The 23,013-nt window shown below is 40.4% G+C and overlaps 2 protein-coding genes across 2 annotated transcripts; one reads left to right on the forward strand and one right to left on the reverse strand.

Annotated features, from left to right (window-relative positions):
- Positions 1-112: 112 nt before the first annotated feature.
- LOC143329224 (solute carrier family 22 member 13-like) lies at positions 113-5,949 on the forward strand. The gene is made up of 10 exons (XM_076745030.1): positions 113-487; positions 579-682; positions 1,498-1,652; positions 2,132-2,300; positions 2,387-2,507; positions 3,035-3,129; positions 4,997-5,211; positions 5,307-5,415; positions 5,588-5,794; positions 5,901-5,949. Exons 1-10 carry the CDS (start codon positions 113-115, stop codon positions 5,947-5,949), a joined length of 1,599 nt encoding a protein of 532 aa, XP_076601145.1.
- A 10,178-nt stretch (positions 5,950-16,127) lies between these two features.
- Positions 16,128-22,630, reverse strand: xirp1 (xin actin binding repeat containing 1). The gene is made up of 4 exons (XM_076744166.1): positions 22,485-22,630; positions 22,201-22,251; positions 16,638-21,104; positions 16,128-16,204 (listed from the first exon to the last, which is right to left on the reverse strand). Exons 3-4 carry the CDS (start codon positions 21,102-21,104, stop codon positions 16,202-16,204), a joined length of 4,470 nt encoding a protein of 1,489 aa, XP_076600281.1. The 5' UTR covers positions 22,201-22,251; positions 22,485-22,630; the 3' UTR covers positions 16,128-16,201.
- Positions 22,631-23,013: the final 383 nt, after the last annotated feature.

The following is a 23,013-nucleotide window of genomic DNA, read 5'->3' on the forward strand; positions in this document are numbered from 1 at the left end:
ATTACACAATTAAGTTAAATGTCAATGGATGAAACAAATGGTTAATATTTAAACCTAAGGTGCAATCTTTTTTAAACACAAAATCGACATCAACCAATCAACCAACATTGACATGGCTGATTTTGGAGAGATCCTGAGGAGCATTGGAGAATTTGGATTATTCCAGCAGCTTAATCTGTTTGCACTTGCTTTACCAAATATCTGTCAGTCTTTTCTGTTAGCAAGCCTGCTTTTTATTGAGGCAGATCCAGAGCGACACTGTAACACAGACTGGATCCTTCAGGCTCACTCTAACCTGACCACAGATGAGCAGCTGAACCTGACGGTGCCCCGGGAGGAGGATGGGACCTTCAGCAGGTGTCGGATGTTTGTCCCTGTGGACTGGGACATCAGTGCCATCAGGGAGTACGGACTCAATGAGACCATGGGGTGCCAGAATGGATGGGTGTACTACAACATGCTATATAAAACTACCATAGTCACTGATGTAAGTAAAGACTGTAGACTAGCAGGCTTTTTTTGTTCATTCAATTACCTTCATGAAATATTTCAATACAATTTGTAATTCTTTTTAACAGTTCAATCTAGTTTGTGACAAGGCCAACTTCGTGAAAGTGATACAGGCACTGTTAATGGCTGGTATTCTTGTTGGTTCCCTGATATTTGGACCTTTTGCTGAATCGTAAGTATATTTCATGAGTTATGGTCAAGTCAGTCAATCATATTTGTATAGCTTGTATAGGATCAGATGTATAAAGTAGGGGTCAACTGATGTGGTTTTTTGTTTGGACAAACCAATATTGATAATCAGTAATCAAGGAGACTAATAACCAATATCTGGCCCAGAAGTACATCTGTAGTAAAAATGAAAATCTTAGTGTCAAGACTTTGAATAACCAGTGGTCAAATGGAAGTAAGTACATTTACAGTCAAGTTAAATGAACTACACTCAAGACTCAAGTTAGATTTTGAATGTAGGACCTTCATTTATTTTCATGCTGTGGCATTGCAACTTTTACTGAAATAAAAGATCTGAGTACTTTTTCACCACCAAGAAAACTCTGACACAAAACTTTGTTTAAAAACACATGTTTAATTAAATACTGTGAAAGTGACCTTTTCAACATTATCTTAAAACTACAGCGCCATTCCACCAGTATTTCTTGTAAAGTTAACTGAACATTTAAAGTTCCCATGAGGTCAAACCATACCATTACAGTATTGTCTGTCCACCTCACCTAATTTTACTCTTCTGCTCTCATCCTCTAAAATGATATAAAATCTACCATCTGTCAGAATCTGTGTAAATGCAGCATTAAAGACAAACATTTCCCAGTTTAAGCAAATCATAAGTCATCAAGCTCATGATTGCTCTTTCTGTCAATCTCTTCATTACTTGTCACATAACCAGCTGCTCTCTTAATTTAGTGTGTTTATCATCAACTGTTCTTGAATGATAGTCAACTGAATCATTTTGTTCATCTCTTTCTGTTTCAGATTTGGTCGCAAACGAGCAACTCAAATTCCACTTCTTATATGTCTCATATTTGGTCTATCAGTAGCGCTATGCCCCAATGTCTACTTATATTTAGTAGCGCAGTTCCTGGTGGGAATTGGAGCTGGAGGATTTCTCACCAACTGTGTTATACTGGGTATGTATACTGAGCTTACGTATGTAGGACAGGGTAGCAACTGTTGACTGTTTTCATCATTGGTTATAATCGGCAATTCATTTTTATTCAGTCTATGAAATGTAACTGGCGAAAAATGTCCATCAAAGTTTCTTAGAGGCCAAGTTGACATTGTTTAGATTGTTTTGTATGAGCACTTGTTCAATTTCTGAAGTTTACTGACTCTTGAGATTAATGAAACAAGATAATGTTTCATTTTAGAGGCATGACTGGCATGTCAACCGTGTGGAAACCTGGATGCTATCAGAGTTTAGCATGGCTTTGACCTGGTCTTTATTGGACTTGAACAACAGAAAATAGCATAACATTTACCAAACACATAAGTTCGTCTTAGCTCTTGTGATGTCAAAAGTGGAAACATACCATCTGAAAATGTAAACCAACAGGCTAAGAGTTATTTAAAAAATAAAAGTGTATATTGTATGTTTCCTTCATTGCAGCCACTGAATGGGTCGGAGTGTCCAAACGATCATGGGGAGCATGTGTTTGTCAGATATTTGGTGGAGTTGGACAGTGCATCCTCTCTGGTGTGATATACCTCATCCGAGACTGGAGACTGGCTCAGCTAATTGCAGCTGCCATACTTCTGTTGCCTGCTATCTACATCTGGTATGCATTAACTTTTTAACAGCCCTTCTTTGGTTTATTTGTAAATGATGAACTATTTAATGTGTCACTTTCTTTGTCTCTATCAGGTTTATTCCAGAGTCAGCCAGATGGTTGTTAAGCAGAGGACGGACAGAAGAGGCTAAACAGTTGATTGTCAAGGCAGCAGCCATCAACAAACACACTGTGCCAGAGTCTCTGCTGAAAAATGTACGAAGGCGTAAATCTGCCACATGTAGCATTTAAGCATGTATTTTCTATTAGATTTTCTCTGACACATGTATAGTAACTGACACCAAATGAGATCACTGGTGAAATTTCCCTTCGGACAATCCTTCCAAGGGACCCCCTGAAGAGCTTGTTGATGAGCTGGTAGAGTCACCAACATTGGGTCCTTTATTAAAGTGTTTCTCAACCTCTTTTGAAAGTTCCACAATGAAAATGTGGTCATCCATGCTCAAGTCAGTGAATACTGATTCACTTGGATCTATATTTCATTGCTTATTTATTAATTGAATTGCTAATCACTAATCACTGTGATATCAGTGTGTACTAAACTGTGCAATATCCATATTTCCTATGTGCAATAATGTGATTTCAACCATTGCCTGGTTTTACTAATTCTATTGTTTACTTATTGTTATGTTGTGTGCTATCTCCTTTGCTCGTAACATTGCAAATTTCTGTGCTGTGGGATTAATAACAGATTATTTTATCTCTTAATGTTTCTGCCACAGATTGCAGTCAAAGAAAATGTGAACAAAGGAGGTATAAAAGCAATTTTTAGATCACCTCTACTGACCAGATATTTCTTCATTGTTGCATTGGCATGGTAAGTTGACATGATGAATTAACAGTTCTGTATTAATACTGATCGCTAGTATTGTAACCTATGATTCATGGTCATTTTATGGTAGCACACTGTCACAGTCCTGTCTGGTTTGTTGTTTTCTGGGTTTTTGTTGTGTGTTCGCACTGTTTCCCTCCTGTGTTCCTGTGCTCCTCCTCAGCCTGCATTTTCCTGCACACTTTCTCCCCACACGTACTTTGCATTAATCTTGTAAGCCCTGCACTGTTTGTAGTGTTGATCCCAACCAATTAGCCTCTTTCCTCTTCTCCAGTTTCATCACTTCATTCCCCCACCTGAGCTTCTCCGTCCACCTCTCTAACTGTACCTCATCCCCTCACTTTTCAGTTCAGTCTTTATTGAGTCATCTACTCAGTTTACCTGTCTGTGTGTCTCAGTTTCTCTTAAATTTACTACATTTGATCCTGTCTGCCTGCTGTCTCCTGCAATTGGGTCCACCTGCTCTGCACAGAGTGACTCTACCAATCATCTCTACCCAGCAGATGCTGTATCTGATTTCTGACCTTCTATAGTGACAAGATTTTTGGAGGAAAGTCTCTTATGAGGCACACAGGGAGGCAGCTATGTCTTTGGCACAAGAGAGAGTGTTGGTTAAGGAACTCCATATGTGGATGGGTCACGGACATTTTAACACCCCTGCATCCCAGCCAGCTAGCATCCAGCATGCTAGCCTCCAGCTAGCTTGGCCTGTTCCTCTTCCTGAGTTTTTCTGCTAGACCTTGCTCTAAAGTATGACAGCCTCCAGACTGCTTGCCTCCAGCCAGTTCACCAATTTGCTACCACAGCAGAACAGTCAGTTCCCTGCCTGATTCTACCCTGGAGCCACTTTCTGCTATGTTTCCAGAAGGAACAGTTGCTCCTCTCAGCTGCCCAGCTCCTCATTCTCACTGCTGCCCAGCACAGTGAAGATCCTGCTCCGCAAATCAGCCAAGACCCACTCTTTAGCTGCGACAGTCTTCCATGCCCATGCAGCAGAAACCTCCTGTTCCTGCAGAGCAGCAGCAATGTCCTCCACTGGCTCACCTGCACATCTCCCTGTCGCCAGCCTCCAGTCCTGCTGCTCTATTGCTGGCTTCCAGCTGCCAGATCCCATTCTCAACCTCCAGCCTCGTTGCCAACCTCCAGAGTGCTCCCACCTACACTTCCAGCCTCCTGCCTGACCTCCAGAGTGGTTTGGGTTTCACTGTAGGCCTCCTGTCTGGGTTCTGGACAGTCTTTTGCTGCTGGCCAAAAATTTTGTATCCTCCTTGGTGTCATGTTTCCACCACTGTGGACCTGCAGCCAATAATTATGCATGATGACAGAGTCATTTGACCTGGGAGTAATTTCCAATTGTACCCCACCGAGGACAAAAGCCAGATGTTAGTGGGTGTTAGGTAGATATTAAAGCCTCCTTCATATTGGACAAAAAACCTACTGTCTACCAGATACCCTTGGACAAACACCTCATTCCCCTCTCCTGAGCCTCACCGTCCATCTCCCCACGTGCACCTCATTTCCTCATAAGCCCTGGGACACAAATATCAGTCCCTTTTCCTCAGTCAGTAGACAGATCATTGTAATTCCTTTGTTGCCATGTTGCTTTGCTTTCAAGTGACTCATCCCTGCACTTCCCATCTGTTAAGTTACCTGTGTCTGCCTGCATGCTTATATGCATATTCAACTGATCATTAAATCATTGAAGTGTTCCTTCTGCCTCGACTATCAACATTTGGGTCCATCTCCTGCTGCCTCACACATCAATCACAAATCTAGAACAACTGAGCAGCTGTTTAAAAATCAGTGTACATCTGTTGTAGATGTTCTATAATGTGCTCTTCTTGTTTTTAAGGTTTTCATTGAATCTTTGCTACTACTGCCTGTACTTGAACATGGCAAACTTGGGCATGGATATCTTTGTGACACAGCTCATGTTTGGCGCTGCTGAAATACCGGCAAATTTACTCTCCATGTGGCTGTTGGAGGTTGTTGGGAGAAGGATTTTGTTCATTTCAACACATCTGACTGGAGGACTCTTCTGCGTACTTATATTAGCTGTTCTCCAAGGTAAACCATTTGGTTTGGTTAGCGAAATGACAGTTTCATGTTCTTTTCCTGTTTATCAAGGCTAATTGTTTTGTTTTGTTTTGTTTTGTTTTCAGGACATGCCACTGCTCTCTTGTGTTTAGTTGTTGCAGCACGTTTTTTCCTGATCTGGGCTGGCTCTGTATGTGCTGTATTTCTACAGGAGCTGTTTCCAACATCTGCTAGGTAGGTGTCAGGCTAATGAGATGTATTTAAAAAAACGATGTCCATAAATTTATTAACCTACTCAGGTGTTCAGTGTCTTAGCATACTGGCAACAAGTTATGAAAGGTTAAAAGCAAATGTGCTATTTGACCTATATGGGGAAGTGTTAACTGTTATAACATCCATCTTTCAGACAAACGGCCACAGCTTTAGGAGTCATGTCAGCAAAAACAGGTGCATTACTGGCTCCACTGCTCAACATCTTGGCCATATACCACTGGTCCATACCCACCACAGTCTTCAGCAGCCTTACACTGGTCTGTGGAGCCCTCGGCTTTCTGCTTCCTGAGACCAGGAGAAAAGAGCTTCCTGACTCAGCTGATGAGGCCGAAACCAACAGGTGGGCAAATGTGTTGCTTCATTTTATATGTTGTTGGACAAGTTGATATCTCTCAATTTTCACCACTTCCTCCCTTGATATCTCTCATCTGTCCTTTGTCTTTCAGAGATGGTGTTTCCACAAGAAGAGAAGACCTGAAATTAACAGAATTTTAGACATGTGCCTGATTGTTTATGTTATGTTTTTTTTGTTTTTTTTTAATTCAATATGAATTGGTTTCAAACAATACATCAGTCATCACTTTTCATAAGGTCATAAGGAGATATTGCTAAATTTTTACGGGGCAACAATCCAAAAAGAGTGGGAACCACCGACTTACATCATACCTTGCCAACAGACCTGAAACAGTTGTAATGATTTAGAGCCATATATACATGTTTTGTACACATATTTTCTATATTTGCCTTTAAAGACTTGTAATATACTGATCGCATGTTGCAGCTCATACTTAGATTGTACAGTACACTCACTCAGTTATGCAGACATTTTAGCAACATAAATAATTGCCTACACGTTACAGTACCAGGTATATAGTATTTCCATAGATACAAGGTACCACTATTCCATAGACAGTGCAGTTAGCATTTCAGAAGGTTAATGTACCTAGCTTAATCATCATCAGGTACTCAACTTCATTACTTAAAAATACACGAACAGACTGTTCTCCAAATAACCATTTATTATTTTATATGAATAATAAACAGGCCTATTTACCTAAAACCCTGATCCTAAAAAGGTTGTGATGCTGTGTAGAACATAAACGAAACAAAATGTGACAGCTCGCTGATCCTTTTTGACATTTACTCAGTTGAAAACAGAACAATATACAAGATAATGTAATTAATGTTTTACCCCATCAGATTCAATGTTTTTTGTAACTATTTGCTTATTCTGAATTTGATGCAGCAACACATTTCAAACAAGTTGGGACAGGAGCAACTTAAGACTGGGAAAGTAGAGGAATGCTCCAAAAACACCTGTTTGGAACATTCCACAGGTAAACAGGTCCATTGGTAACAGGTGATAGAATCATGATTAGGTATGAAAGGGGCATCCTGGAAAGGCTCAGTCATTCACAAGCAAGGAAGGAGAGAGGTTCACTACTTTGTGAACACATGATTGTATTCATGTTTTACACAGTGTCCTGACTTTTTTGGATCACGGTTGTATTCTGTTGAAGTTAATATAAATAATGTGTATTCAGCAGCTTTAAACATCCTTTGTGTCCAGATTATCAACTTAATACGCTACATGTCCAGAAATTGTCTAACCAATGTTCTGTCTGAACTGAATGTCTTTTAAATGTTTTAACAATAAAATTATTTACAAGATAATCCTGATATGCACATAAAATCAATCGTGCAGCACCTCTGTGATCACTATTACATTATTACATCCCACCCTGATGCCAATATCCACTTCAAAATCAGTCCCAATGATCCAGTTAATGTCCCAGTCAGAACTGGATGTTTATAATGTCTTAGCAATGTCCTCTAGACCTGGAACAAAATTGATATATTGGAATCATGATTTTTTTCACTATATTATAACAACAACATGACATAAACATGTTTTTCATATTCAAAAAATGGGTGTTGAGTAATACTAGTTATTATACTTAGATGTTCATGTAATGACTGTCTGATGGCAGCGATTTCAAAACCAAATAAATTAAATCAAATGTTGTATTAAAGAAATAAAGACACATGCCTCTGCTTTTTTCATAACATTAAAATTATCAATAGTTTCTTCCTGTTTTGTAAGAGAGGATCTGACAGGAACATTATTAGACATGCAAATGTCACTATCTGACCATCCGCCTCATAGCCACATTGTAAGAGTCGGACAAGAACCATTTTTGACCGGGGACACAACATCCCCATCCTCATAAAGTTTGCTGGGCTACTCTGAGGGACTCATACCTGAGAAGGGGAGAATCTGAATGAAGGATCCAGATGCGCAAACTTTGCTCAAATAAATTGTACAATGACTGGAGGGAGGAAGTGAGGTGGCGCTTAATGTGGCTCAACAGCTCTATGTTTCCTCCTGCTGGAGCCCTCTGGCTTGTCATCAAGCCCTGCAATGGCTTGATAATGAGCCACTCATTTGAATCAGGTGTGTTGGAGCAGGAAACATCTAAAACATGCAGGGCAGGGGTCCCCGAGGACCAGAATTGAGAAATACTGATTTAGACAATTTTACCAGCTCTTATAATGGCTGCCACTTAAATACTTGCGTGTCATTTGCACTGATCCAGGAGTAAGTGGATAGAATTCCCTCCCTACCTCAATCTGAGCTTACTGCTTTGGAGGGACGGCATAAGAGTCCATGGTAACACCCCTTGAAGCACTCTGGCCCCAGATCTTTGTCCATCTCCTTCGCTTCAGCACCCAAAGCTGTTTGTTCTTGGAGCAAGTGGTGTTGTCTGGAGTCAAGCTGCTTACCAGATCAGCCTCACTTCACCTCCAGCTGCAAGGACCACTGCCTCTGGTCTAGAATCTTACCTTTCCACAAGATTTATTTTATTGTATATTTATTTAATTAGTGTAAAATCTCAGGTACATCTCTTGCAATGTGCTGCAAATGAGATAAAATGTGTTCATTTGTGAGCTTTAGAGGTGCTGGTGGGTGAATTTTGTGACCTTTGGACAGAGCTAGGCTTCCTGTAGGCTTCCTCTGCCTGCAGTCTGCATGCTAAGGGCAGAGGCTGCTGGTGGTAGCATGCACATAGAGTGGGTACCATAGACTGTATAAAACATGGAGGTGGTCTCTGTGACGTCACCCAAAGGTTCCTAGCGAGCCGTTGTGAAGCTCAGTGACAGCGGTCACCATCTTGTCAGTGTCTGACTCCACCAAACTCCCAGCTAATGCAGATGTGGACAAAGAGGTGGAGCATGAGTGGAGCTGAGGTGGGCCGAATGAAGCCTGACTGCTGAAACCTTGCATCTTGCTGTCACTCAATGTGACCATGCGCATAATTATGCATAACATGAAGTCTAAATATAAAGCATTGAGTTATATAAAAATTCATCCCCTTTACAGCCCCTGTACACCATCATGAATGTTTCAATTATCTTTAGAGACCAAAACCATTTTTTGAACGAGGCTGTAAACATGTTCATTTTAATGCAGCAGATGTATTTTTGATAGTGATTTAGCTAGTGACACCACATTAAAAATAACATATTTATTATAAAACAATACAATGCGATTTGCTTTTACACAAACTAAACATACCAGAGTCCACTTGGGACTGGTCTCGATGTGGTTGTTTGGTCTGCACCAGGGTTCCCTTTAACCAAACCAAACAGGTCAGGTGTGAGAGCACCCAAACTCTTTGCAAGAAAGCAAGCACATTTCCAAAAATGTCAAACTATTGCTTTTAGAGCCTCGTGAAATAATGGCCTGCCCTGGAGTTCAAGATAAAATCACCAAATGTTGTCTGGTGTTTACATTTATTCAAGGGGTCATCAAACAACATGCCTCAGTGCTTAAAGTTGCAATTTTATTACAGAGTAATTATCAATCAGTACATGTCAAAGAAGGAATTTTCATATCAGAATATTGAGAATTTTATTGTCTAGACTGTATACAGACATTTAACAGTTAAAACACACCTAGTTATGACTCTTAACTCCCTGAGTTTATTCTCTATTTATTCATTCAAAATCACTTAAAAATATACATTTATTCAGCAAAAATTACATCCCCTGCTTCTCTTTATGTTGATTAGAATTATGTCATGTCATGAAATACATTAATTTTGAAGCTGTAATGGGAAAACACATACTGTATTCACTGCAGACATTTGAAATTGCATTAATGTTGCAGATTGTGATTCATACTTCTGAGAAAAATGCAATGCTAAATGAAAACAATTTTAGTTGTGTTATTGTTAAGTAATTAAATGTTAAGTAGTACATCCATTTAAGTGCTTTTTAAACACATCTTACTGTGATGTCTTTATTATTTTTCATATATTCCAACTTTGTGAAAACACAGTCCTGCTATTATCCAAGTAAATCATCCATCCAGCTATTACTTGTGACAGTATTTCCTGCTGTTTGCTCAGTGCTGTTGTTGTTGTCCACAAAAACATTTACATTACTTGGCTCAGACACTGACAGCAACTGTGGTTCTGATGCAAAGATGACATCAGCAAAAAGATCTGTTTGAGCTGAAGGAGTTGCAGTAGAAGATGCATCTGAACCCAGGAAATTATTCAGTGAGTCAGAAGTGCCTGGGGTGGATGGCAGCCCTGTAAACACACCTGCAATGTCTGAGATGTCACTAACTCCAAAGAAGTCATTGGTGAAAGCAGATGGTTGGTTTGTGGAAGCATCAGCTCCTCTTTGATCAGAAGCATTGACAGTAGGTGGCTGAGTGAACAGAAGGTCATTTGAGTTGAATATGTCAAAGTCAGTATCCTGCTCTATTGTCTGGCTACTTGCACCAAGAGGATTTGAGGTTTTATCCTCATTTTGGTTTACAAGTGCTGGGTCTGGGACAATGAGTTGATCCGTCATGCTAAGCATCACTTCATTCTCATTTGGTGTTGGCTGAGAGTCAAACAGACTAGAAGCATCAGCAGAAGCAGCTTCAGACAAAGCTGTGTCACTCAAAGAAGACGTAAATATATCACTGGGGGTGTTCACAAAGATTTCCTGAGAGTCAGGCTGACCAAAAGGATTTGAGGAATCTTGAAGAATTTCGTGGTTGAGATCAGGAAGTGCTTCGCTGCACACTTCTCTTCCTCCTACACCTGGTGCATCAAGCAGTTCATTTGGCTTTTGAACAGGTTCATCAGTGTTGATCTGATTGGCCAAAGTATCAACAGGGGGTGAACTGACACTGTCCCCAAAGGTATCATCATTAAATGGAGCTCTCAAAACTTCATCATCCAGTTCCTCTGCTAGTAAATGACAGACTGACTCCTGAGACTCCTGAGACACTGATTGCACAGTAATGGGAGGATCTGTCACAGACAGGCCTGTAGCCTCACTGCTTTGTAAATTTGATTCTTGATCACCAGTTGGATTTGCATCTGTTTGGTCTAGACTTGTTTGGTAACATGGCGCTTCACTTGTTGAAGTGTTGATTGCGTCGGCTGGCTCTGTGGATGTTTCTCCAGCCTTGGTTTTGTTACTCTCTGGGGTGCTGGGCTCAGCAGAATGTGACGTATCCTTTGTGTGCTCACCAGCTTCTTGTTCCTGAGGTGCTACTTGAGATATGTTGCCTTCCTTTTGCATCTCTTCTGTAACTGCTTCATTTACCTCCTCTATCTTTTTGTCATCAGCCTGTGTTTTGTCATTTATTTCATCTTGCACAGCTGATTTCGCTGTGTCCTCAGCCTTCTCCAAGGACGACTGAAACAGTCCTCCTAAGAGTCCAGCATTAGGTTTGGCATCTAGTTTCTTGGTATCTTTTTCGGTTTTGTTTGTTTTGTCATTTGCACCTGATGTGAAGAGCTTTGACAAAGGACTCTTTCCTTTGGACCAGGATCCCAGTTTGACCTTTGTCTTTTCAGCCTGTTTTACAGAACCCTTCAGAGAATTTGTTCTTGCAACAGGCTTCCTCTGACTACCACCATTTTCTTGCTCGTTGGCTGATTCAATCTTTTCTAACTGATTTTCATTCCTTTCAAAACTTGTCTCGTCTCTGCGCGTGTCTTCTGTAGGACTGTGAAGGGTTCTTGAGTTTTTTGATTCACACAGGTCTTTTGAAATGACATGCAATATCTCAGATGGCTCTTGGTGTTTCACAGCTTCTTCAGTTGAATTAAAACTTTGAGTATCAAGTGAGTCCTCAACCTTGTCTACAACTCTGCTCTCCACCTGTCCATCAGACTCTTGGTTCAGCATATTGCTCATTTTTCCATGGCATTTATATTGAGGGATTTCAAAACTTTGTTCTTTGCTGTGTACTTCAGATAGCAAATGGTCAACATTATTTTTGTCACTGACATCTTTTAAATTCTTGGATTTGTTCAGTTTGCTCTGTTCCGTTTGGTCTGAACACTGTATACTCTGCTCTTCAGCTTTAGCTCCTATGGTCAGTTGAGATGACAGGTGATACTGGCCAGCATCAATATTTTGAGCAAACTGTACAGACTTCCTAGTTTTGTCTAGATAAGCCTCCAGCCTGTTAGATATTGGAGTTTTGTTTGTTTTCGAGGTGGATGCCACATTTGTCTGTTCAGACATCTCGTTTGTGACAGTTTTACTCTTTACTACGGGGGGCAAAGAAAACTTGTGCGCTGTTGGAGAGATGCTGTCCTGTAAATGCCCTGATTTGGGTGGATCACTCCTGGTTTTTGTTTCCTTTGAGGGGAACTTCTCAGATGAGTTATAACGTGTTGTCTTAGATTGTTCCTTTACCTCTGAAACAAAGGAGCTTGACAATTTTCTCACTTTATCTTTCATTTCTCCACCATGGTTGATCTGTAATTGGCTTTTGTCTGAAAAGCTTGTATTAGATGTTTTGCCAGTGACAAAAATCGTATTTTTCACATGTGTCGGCTGCACTGTATTAACCCCAGTAGTCTTCTTCTCTGGTGGCCAGCTAATTCTTAGTTTGCCCTTTACATTAGCATCGCTGTTATACCCCAGCTCCCTTGCAGACGACTTCATAACAAACACACCAGAAGAGGACTCTCTGGGGCTATCAGGTTTGTTTAAGTTGCTTTTTGTTATTTTGGGAGTGGACACAGCATCTGGTTCATCTTGGCCTTTGTTTTTCTGAAGCCACTGGTCTTTATGTTGCTTGTGCCCAAATCCTTCGTCATAATTCCCCTTCCTTTTAAAAAGCTGTTGGTAGTGAGAAATGCAGTAGAACTCTCCGTAAAGAGATGAATAGCTGTGTATGCTGCAATAAAGTAACATAAAACAAATATTGTGAACATATGGTTTAATTTTTATATTGTCCAATAATTATTTGTGCCAGATCAGATGCTGTGAATGATTTCAATGCATTGGAGATTTGCAATCATAATGTCATTTATAAAATCCTCTCTAACATTCTAACATTTTTTTTTTTTTTTTTGCTTAGTAATGTCCATATATTCATTTCATGTCAAAAATCATTGTATTGATTAGTGCGAATATCTTTGTTACTGTATAATTGTTGATTTGAGTCATTTTTATCATACTGTGAAAAGTATCTCACCTGAGCTTCTTCTTACAGTGTTTACAGCAGAAACAGTTGTTGTGCAGGACAAGTTTATTGGCCAATATTTTTTCCATTGGATAGACAGGTGTCAGACAGGCAGAACACATTTCCTTGGCTGGTAACTGAAACTATGATGATAAAACAAATTAAGTTTAAGGTAACAAAGATTTTACTGTATGTTAAACATTTGAATGTGGACAATCAAATCAACTAATGTAAGGAGCCAGAAAGAGAGGACTTTTGAAATAACATTAGCTACAGTGAAACTTGTAGCCCAGAGGTCCAAGCGACAGCTGCGGGGTAAAATAGAGATGACGTGTGACCAAAACTGCATCAACAGTAACGAAATGCAGAGACATTTCATGTAAGAGTGTGAATTCCTTACAGTTACCTATTACAATCATGGAATATATGACCTGTTGTGCATCCAGAATCTTGAAAATACACACTGGCAGCTATCATTGGGTGGAAGATATTTCTGTCCACATTTTAACAATATTTCTTTCAATAACGGACTTGAAAGGCGGGAATGATAAGACATTTTTTCGGAAATACAAACTTCCTTGTGTCTCCGCTTGTTGCCTAACATCTGTTTGCAGGCAAGAAATAGTCCGTATCCCCCCGTAAAATAGCTTCTGTCTGCTAGCATGCATTTAGTGGACAGACATAACAGTCGTATCATCTAACTTTCTGTCAAAAAGCAAATGAGTATATTTCCCAAAACTATACCTTTAAAGATAATTTCTCGCTATTGCTTGAACATTTTGAAAATCCTGTGATTGTGAGCTAACATGCCTGTTGCACACGTACTGTAAGGGCAACATCTGTGGTTGTTCCATGATCATTTTCAATATTCAACTTACTTTCGGTTTCAAAATTTGTAAAATAATAGAACAGTGAAACGATAAAAACAATAAAAGAACAAAAATCCCTTTTTACAATTACATATTTTAAACTGTTATTTATTTCACAATTTGCACAATATGCTAAGATTTAATAACAGAACTTAACGTTTAATCATTTGGTGACAGTATAAAATCTATAAGACAATTTTTTTAAAATTAAAAGTCAACATTTTCATGATTTCATAAGACCAATTTTATGACTAACAAACTCTTTTCATGAAAACATATTGTAATAAATAAACAACTTGGAGAAGTGGGGAATGCACTCTGTGGCATTTCTAGTGCTTTTCCTTTGGTTGGCTAAATGTTACAAACACCGTCCCTTCCTCCTTGGCGTTGCTTGGCGCATTATCTTCAAAAGGACGACCAGATCTTCGAATTAATGGGGATGTCATGACTTCATATCTAGCTGGACTCCCAACTACTTCAAACAGTGCAGATGATTTACTGTCAGACTGTTTGGTGACAAATGTTGAAGTCACAGAAGAAACAAACACATTGCCAAAGCCGTCAGTCTCTTCGTATGTTTCACTGACAGTCTTAGTGCCAATTATTCCTGCTGGTTGCTCTGGGACAGTTTTCACCTCGAGCACGCTGACCTTGCGTTGTGCAGGACTTTTACAATTTTTTGAGGACTCAGAGGCAACAGACTCCTGTTCCAGATCGCTATTTGCATCATGGCAACTTTGAGGATTGCTTTCTGTTTTTGGCTTAAATGTTGACATGGGTGACTTTGGTTGTTCAGCAGGCCTTCTGGCAGCTGAGTGAATGGAGATAAATGACGGGGAAGACTGGGAAGACGACTGTCTGATGAGTGGTTTCGTGCGCAATTGTCTGGGCACTTCTTGTTTAGAAGGACTTGAATGTGAAACCGTTTGCGTATTCACATCAGATGGATCTTTGGTTTGACCTGAGTTGGCCTTGCTTGACACAATACTTATCTTCCGGATGTTGTTGGCAGGTTGAACGTTTTGCTCAGATTTTAAAGATTCATCAAATAGTCCTGACAACCCTGCGATGTCAGCCTCGGATTTCAGATTGGAGACGGAGTACAAAGCCTTTTTAATTGCCTCTTCAATGTCAAGAAGTTTTGCTAATGTTTGTTCCTTCAGATTTATTATTTCCTTGCTTGCCTTTTCCAGATCTTCAAATGCAGTCTCAACTGAGGAGATGCTTTCTAGATCATCGTCCTGTATCTCTATTTCAACTTTCTTTTCCTCCATTTTACTTTGATTTGTATTCTTGGATGGTGTTTCCATCCAAGCAGGGACATTGTCATATAATGTCTTCAAGGAGCTAACATCTGCACCGCTGGTCTCTCCCTCTATCTCTTGCACTTGAGACAGGATTCCTTTGAGTTCCTCTCGTTTTCTCAAATTTTCAAAGATTTCCATTGCAGCTTTCACATTTCCTTTCATGATCTCCTCCTTGTGGATAGAAAGCCTTTGCCGTCTTTCATCAGCCGTCTCCTTTACTTTCTTCTCTCTTAAAACAACTTTTTCCTCAAGTTTGGCTTGCATTTCATTTTGCTGTATAAGGCATGCGTCAACCGGAGTTTTGGTCTTTGATGTTTGCTGTGTGTCATCAGAGTTGTGTTGTTTATTGGGATGTGACTTGTGTGGTTGTGTTTGTTCACACTCACTAACATTATCATTTATTACTTTCACCTTCTTGGACAACAAAGGGGCTCGCTTGTCCAGAGTTTCTCTTTCCTTCCTTTCAAAGGTCTGTAGAGCCGCCTGTAAGCTTGTATTCATTTCACGTTTACCATCTTCTGCATAATTCTTCATGCACATTTGTATCTCCTCAGCTGCATTGATTTTCTGTATTAAATTTTTCTCCATTTCCACTTCAGTGTTGTGTGACATCATGACTTGGCAGTCTGATTTACTTCCTGTAAGTGGCGTTGTTTTCTTTGTCTTCTTAATTTCCTCAACCTGTGAGTTCATTGGCAGACATTCAATTGTTTGATTTGATTCTTTAACTGCTTCATCACAGTTTTGGTGGTATGTTTCATGCAAGGTCTCTTTACTTGTTTCTTGTAGTTTATCTGGCATAGGAAACAGTTTGTTTTGTTTCTGAGGAATTGCTGCACTTTTTATGTTGTCTTTAATGGGGCAAGCAACTTCGGGAACCACAGTTGGTTCCTCCACAACTACTGATTTTGTCCATTGTGGCTTTGGCAGTAAGGCTGGCTTCTGCATTTTCTCACTTGTCCTTTGAGAGAGTGGAGGTGGAGCAGTTACACTCTCCGAGGAGGATGATTTAGAGTTTCCATTTACTACAGGGTTGGGTGTTGAATTCTGTGTTGTAATGGGTGGTTGTCCTTCACAGGTTACTGAAATTGAAGGAGACAATTTTGTGTCAGATGGAGGCATAGACACCACAACACACTGCTTGTGAACAGTCTTGCTCCTCCCTGAACAAGCCCTCCCTGAATTTCTGTATATCATAGCAGCTTTGTAGTCTCCTTTGGATACATTTACACTAGACTTCTCAAGAGATTGCAGAGCCAATTGGACATTACCTTTTACAATATCTTCTTTATCTACAAGCTTCTGCTCTGTTGCTGCACTCTGCAGAGACCTAATAGCTGCCTTCACATCTCCTCTGATAACTTCATCTGTCTCATCTTCTGTTGTCTGACCATTACACTCAACATTTACAAAAGGTGGCAGTGATTCTGGAGCACAATTACTGACTATAACTGCACTTTGTTGACAAGCCTCAAAGGAAACATGGCTCTCCAGATCTTTGTCTGCATCACTGACCTTTGGATAAGTCTTGATTTGCTGACATCTGGAGGAAGATGAACATGTAGATTGCGCCACTGCTGAGGAGCTTTCCTCTTGTGTTGTGACATTCAGGTTGTATATTTTTCCAGGGGTAATGACCTCACGCTCCACATGCATGCTTTGCTGCTTAGCCATTTCAAGGGACTTTTTAGCTCCTTTCACATCTCCTGATATAATGACCTCTTTTTGTGATTGGCTTCCCTCTATTTCAGGACCTTGAGCTGACAAGTCCATGTCATAGATAGTTCCAGGTTTAATGACCTCTCGCTCCACACACATGCTCTGTTGTTTTGCACGTTCTAATGACAACATTGTGGCCTTGATGTCCCCAGCCACAATGTCCTCTTTTTCTACTATGATAGGTGGCTGTACTGCAAGTTGTTGCTTTGCTGATAAGACATCACCAGGGATTATGTCTTCCTTTTGAACACAGTTGTCAACACTGAAAGAGCACTCAGATGAAAAAACCTTTTTGGTGTTCTTCACATCCCCTGGCAAAACATCACAAATGGTTCGCTCTACATGATCTTTTTGCTGACAGAGACTTCTCTTTGCTTCCTTCACATCCCCTTGAACTACATCAATGTGTTCCTCAGCCAGAAGGCTGTGATCAACCTCATCTCCTGATGCCTCAGTGTGAAGACTTTTCAGATAGTGCAGATCTCCTTTCTCAATGCAGCTTTTGTACAAATTCACATTTCCCTTTTCATTTTCATCCACTCGATAAAATGCTGGAGTCCTCTGATTACTGGCAGTAGCTAACAGATTTCCAATCGTAGACTTTACATCTCCCTTCTCTGTAACATGCCTCTCAGTTTTGGTTTCAGAATTGCAGATGAGTGAATAAACTGACATCTCAGCTTGTCCATCTCCAGTCTCTTGCATTATGAGTCCTTTTTTCAACTCCTTGTCTTGAACAAGCAAGTCATCAATCATCTGGACAATGTTTTGTATTCTTTGATCCTTCTCAAGGCTGATAGTCGTGGCAGACTGGTAGACTGGAAGTTCTACTACTGTGGTATTCACTTTTCCCATATCCACTTCTCTAAGAAGGATAACTTGGGGCTTTAGGGTTGGTCTGAGTAAAAGCTGTAACATGATGTTCCTGATGTTACCCCCAACAACCTCTTCTTTTTGGATTTGCACGCCTTTGTTGCTTTCAAACAGATATTTTGCCATGTTAACATTTGTACTCTCATTTGCTTCTATTATGATGCCGCTTGAGTGAACAAAAGTCATTTGATACAGATAGGACAGGGTGTCTGCAACACTGTTGGCAGTGATTTTGTCCAGTGGAGTGGTCTCAAAGAGCCAGGTAGTGCACTTCACATCAGCTTTGGGTATCTTCTCCTCAGTTTCTTGCACTGAGGTATCCTCAGATTCCTTGATTTTGTCCAGGGGTTGTGATTCAAATAGCCAAGTGCAGCGTTTGACATCTCCTTTCTGGTTATCTTCTCTGTGGACTGTTTTTAGTGGACTTTGCTCCTGAGGTTCCCCTTTCAGACTGTCGATGGTTTGATTCTCAAAGAGCCAGGTGGAGGTCCTGACATCACCATGCTGGACATCAGTGACACTTACCATTCGCACAAACTTGTTGCATGACTGCTCAGATTCAAATATCTGTTTATTGAGCTGCACACTACTATTTCCTAAGTCTTCAATGACTCTGACAGAGGGCTCATCTCGGCTGGTAAGGGAGTCCAAAGGTTGGGTCTCAAACTTCCATCTTGCTGATTTGACATCTCCTTTCTTGACGTCTTCTTGGGTAACAGCTCGGATCACATAAACTTCATTCTCTGCCTTGATGGCATCAAGGGGTTTCGTCTCAAACATCCACCTTGCTCCTCTTACATCACCACTCATTACTTCCTCTTTTTTCACAGTTGTAACTTCATGAAACTGGCCTTCTTTGTCTCTGATAGCATATAGTGGCAGGGACTCGAACATCATTGTGCTTGACTTCACGTCAACATTGCTCACAGGCTGTTCCTCAGAGTGTACCTTCTCTTCAAGGGGTTGCTCCTGGATTTTGTCCAGTGAGGAGGTTTCAAATATAAACTTTTTGTTCCGTACATCACCACTGTTGGCACCACTGACTTTCTGAATGTTTGCATCATTGTTGTCCTTATTGATCAGGTTCATGGGACAGTTCTCAAACATCCAAGTAAATGTATGTACTGAACCTTTTTCGATGTGTTCATCTTGGCTCTGTTCATCAGCTGCTGGTGTCGCAATTTCTGATCCTATTTCATCAAGGGACTGGGATTCAAAAAGTTCTTTAACACGTGAGACATCTCCAGACTGAAAGTTGACCTGGCTGACACATCTTACATTATGTTCAGAATTTGCATCCTTTCTTATTCTGTCCAAGGTTTCTGTCTCAAAAAGATGCTTGACTGTTTGAACAGCAACTTCTGACTTGACAGAATCCTGTATGGTGCTGCATAACTTCAAATTGTACTCTTTGCCATCTTTGAAGCTGTCCAGAGGTTGTGATTCAAAAAGCCAAGTAATGGATTTGACATTGGTGTTGTCAATGGCTTCTTTATCATTGACTTTTTCTGCTTTGTCATACAAAATGTCCATTGGTTGTGTCTCAAATAACCATTTACAGGTCTTGACGTCACCTTTATGAGGCTCCTCTTCTGCAGAAGTGTTGTGCTCTGACTGGTTGAACTTGGAATGAATCCCATCTATCGTCTGGGTTTCAAAAAGCCACTTTGCCATCTTGACATCACCCATTTTATCCTCCTGTCTAGTGATGCCTTTGATTACCTCAACATTTCCTTTTCCCTCTGCAAGCTCATCTAAAGGCTTGGTCTCAAACATCCACTTGTAGTTTTGGACCTTCCCTTTGATGAATTCTTCTCGGCTAACTGTTGTGACTTCATGGAGGTTTCCAGAGCTGTCCTTTATTGCATATAAAGGAGTTGTCTCAAACATTTCTTTGTTACCTTTTACGTTTCCTGTTGCAATAGCTGTCTCCTTCTCATTAATCTCATCAGAATGAGCAATTTTGCTCAGTGGAATTGTTTCAAACAGATGTTTGAATCCCTTGACATCACCTTTTTCAATCTCTTGTTTCCTGAATGAGGTGTTCTTATCAATACTGCAGCTCTCAAATATTTGTTTTTTGTCTTTTACTTCTCCTTGTTCATCAGCTGAAAGGGTAACTTTCTTCAAATGGCCAACTTCATAGCTATCACTGAGGGTCTCCATGGGCTGAGTTTCAAATAGCCACAGAGAAGTCTTGACATCTCCCCCAATAATTTCTTCCTTTTCCAAGGACTTTTCTTCAGAGTCTCCTTTTAGTGCTGCCAAGGGTTGCATCTCAAAGAGTTTCCTCTTGTTGATGACATCGGCTTCTCCTGCACATTCAGCCACCGTTCCTTCAAACTTGTCCACACCCACAACCTCTTGTATTGTGTCAAATGATTGAGTTTCAAACATCCACCTCTTTTGGTCAACTCCTCCTCTGTGCCCCTCTTCCAGAGATATACCCCGAATTATTTTCACCCCATCAGTTCCTTTATTTATCAGGTCCAAAGGCTGGGTTTCAAAAAGCCAGCGAGCAGTGCTAATATTGCTGCTGTTGATCTCCTCCCTGCAGATTGATTTAATCTCATGGATATTGCCACTGTTGTCCCTGATGGCACAGCAGGGTTCTGCCTGGAAGAGTTTTACAGTCTTCTGGATGTCTCCTTTCTGCTCCTGAAGCTCAGATCTCAGTTTTAGGAAGCTATGGTCTTCTATCGAGTTACAGCGTCCCAAGTCACTCAGTGGTTTAGACTCAAAAAGCAGCCGAGCCCCTCTCACATCTCCTGACTGGATGGGTTCTTTCAGCACTGCTTCGACCAGTTCACCTTCTTCTGTTTTTTTCTCATTCAGAGAATCTAATGACTGTGTCTCAAATAGCCACACTGATGTTCTCACATCCCCTCTGACAGAAGTCTGTCTTTTAGCAGACATTTGTTGGGTGCTGTCAATATGCTCAAACATAGACGAGGTGCCTCTGACATCTCCACCTTTCAACTCCTCTTCACACAGCAGCTTCTTGGTTGCATGAGGATCCCCAATATTGTCCAGAGTCCAGTTCTCAAAGATCCACCTCATGGACTGCACTTCACCCTGATAAGCTGCATCAGCTGGCTGAGTGTTTTCTGACTGCACTGCCTTCATTATCTCATCATCCACAGCATCATCAAGACTTGCCCGGAGATCTGGGTGGATGTGTTTAAATAGCCTCTTCAGTTCACTCCTCTGCCGTTGCTGGTAGAATGTGGAGAAGGTTTCTTTGGGTGGTGGGAGAGGGAGGCTACTTAATTCTGAAGGCCCTTCATAGTCAAGGGGTCTAGGTGGTACGGGAGGAGGTGGGGGGGGAGGCAGATCGTCTTCATCAAGAGATGATTGTGAAACTGTGATTTTCCTGGCTGCTTCAGCCATCTTTAAATGAAAGACAGATGGGAGTAATATTGTCAGGTTTCAGTGATCAAAAACAGTATTAGTTTAAGTATGTATAAATGTTAGAATGGCATGCATTTAAGCAAATGAAGCCATACTTTACCTTTCTCTATGCTCGCTTGATGTTTTTCACAGCAAACCATCTTCTGTCACACCAAGGTTATTAAAACACTTCATAGCTGTTAGTAAGCACACATCACATAGACACCTAGTCTATAATGTAAGTACACTAAGTTGTATAATAACTACTTTCCTACTTCTTTTCTGTACATAAACACCAGGAAATATAAACTTGCATTAAAGCAGCAATGATTTTTTTTTTTGCCACTTAGGGCAGCAGATGACCTGATGAATGCAAGTCCTTTTAGCTCTGTTTTTGGTCCCTACCAACTCCTGAGGAAAATATCTGGCTCTTTAGTCGCTATATGCTTTGCCACAGTGGACTTTGCTGGAAAGAACTGCCTGCATTTGAAAACAACACTGATGAGAAAGATGCAGCTGAACCAAAACAGTAAATTTGCAGGACTAAAAACCAAAGAAAAAATAGTTTAGAATACTGGGTATTCATATTGATGTTCATGTTTTTTGGTCAAACAGTCATTAGTGTACTTTTTTTTTTAAAAAAATATACATTATGAGATTTGAACTTTCCAGTTTAAAGAGAAATCTGGAATGCTAACCATGATCTGCTCTGGGTGAGTCAGTCAAAAGCGAGTCAAAAAACCTGATCCTCTCCTGATGATGGTACTGCACCTTACTGTTTCAAGGAATACTGTGGCCTGATTATGCAGAAATTAATATTACATTGACATCAAACCTGAAATACATCAATAGTATGTGTTTGTTGATTGTAATGCTGAGGCCATGGGAAAACAATATGGCACCATACAAAAAGTATTGAAGGTCTTTTATGTAAATGCAAATGTCATGTATTAGTATTTTGTTGCTTCTCAAGCACTAGGTTAAAGGTTAACTGTGTCTTTGGTCATACAAGCAAAATAAGAGTGAGTTACACAGCACATAATATTAACAGCATTCACACACCGTAGTATAAGATACTAAGAAAACTGCACAGTACCTTACTGGTCTTACTGCTTTTAGCCCTCGTTCCTGGAGTAGCAGTGAATTCCTGTTGATCGACAGAACAGTAAAGTGTGATTTAGATTGACTTCGCTTTATTTGGCCTATTTTCTGTAAATGTATATGTCAGCAGTGTGCTACACATGCATTATACATTTAAGGTATACAATAGATTGTAAAATGTTGAGTCGCTCCAATTGTGACAGACCACAGCGGCCATTCCTTTTTGAAGCCCTTGACCTCAGTGTGTCGGGAGGAATGAGAGGCATGTCAGGAACTCACTGGCTGTGTTGAGTCTCCTGTGGAGTCGATAGCTGCTGCTCTTGACAGATAGAGAGCTGATCTGTCTCTCAATGAGGAGGAGGTAGATATCCTGTCTCTGGTTTGTCTTGGTGGGATGGCCCCCTTTGTCAGTGGTGGACTATATTTGTCATCTGCAATAGAAAAGATAAGATAAATCCAATATCATATCTACCAGAAATATCTATAAAATGTTCTCAATAAGATAATAACTGGAATGAAATAATATTGAGATGGTATCACTTTTGCTAGTTGACATTTGTTGACACACACTTGTAAATGTAGGCCTCAGATGTGTTCCAAAATAAGCAGAGTGTGTCTAGTGCCAGCAACAAGTTTAATGATAACACTGTGTGTGTGTGTGTGTGTGTGTGTGTGTGTGTGTGTGTGTGTGTGTGTGTGTGTGCGTGCGTGCGTGCTTGTATGTGTGCATGTGAGTGTCTACTTATAGTTATGTTCATAGTGTGTGTATTTATAGTGATGTTGGAAACTTTGTTATCACAGTTGTAGC

This window comes from Chaetodon auriga, chromosome 12 (assembly GCF_051107435.1).
Source record: "Chaetodon auriga isolate fChaAug3 chromosome 12, fChaAug3.hap1, whole genome shotgun sequence".
Classification (NCBI taxonomy): domain Eukaryota; kingdom Metazoa; phylum Chordata; class Actinopteri; order Chaetodontiformes; family Chaetodontidae; genus Chaetodon; species Chaetodon auriga.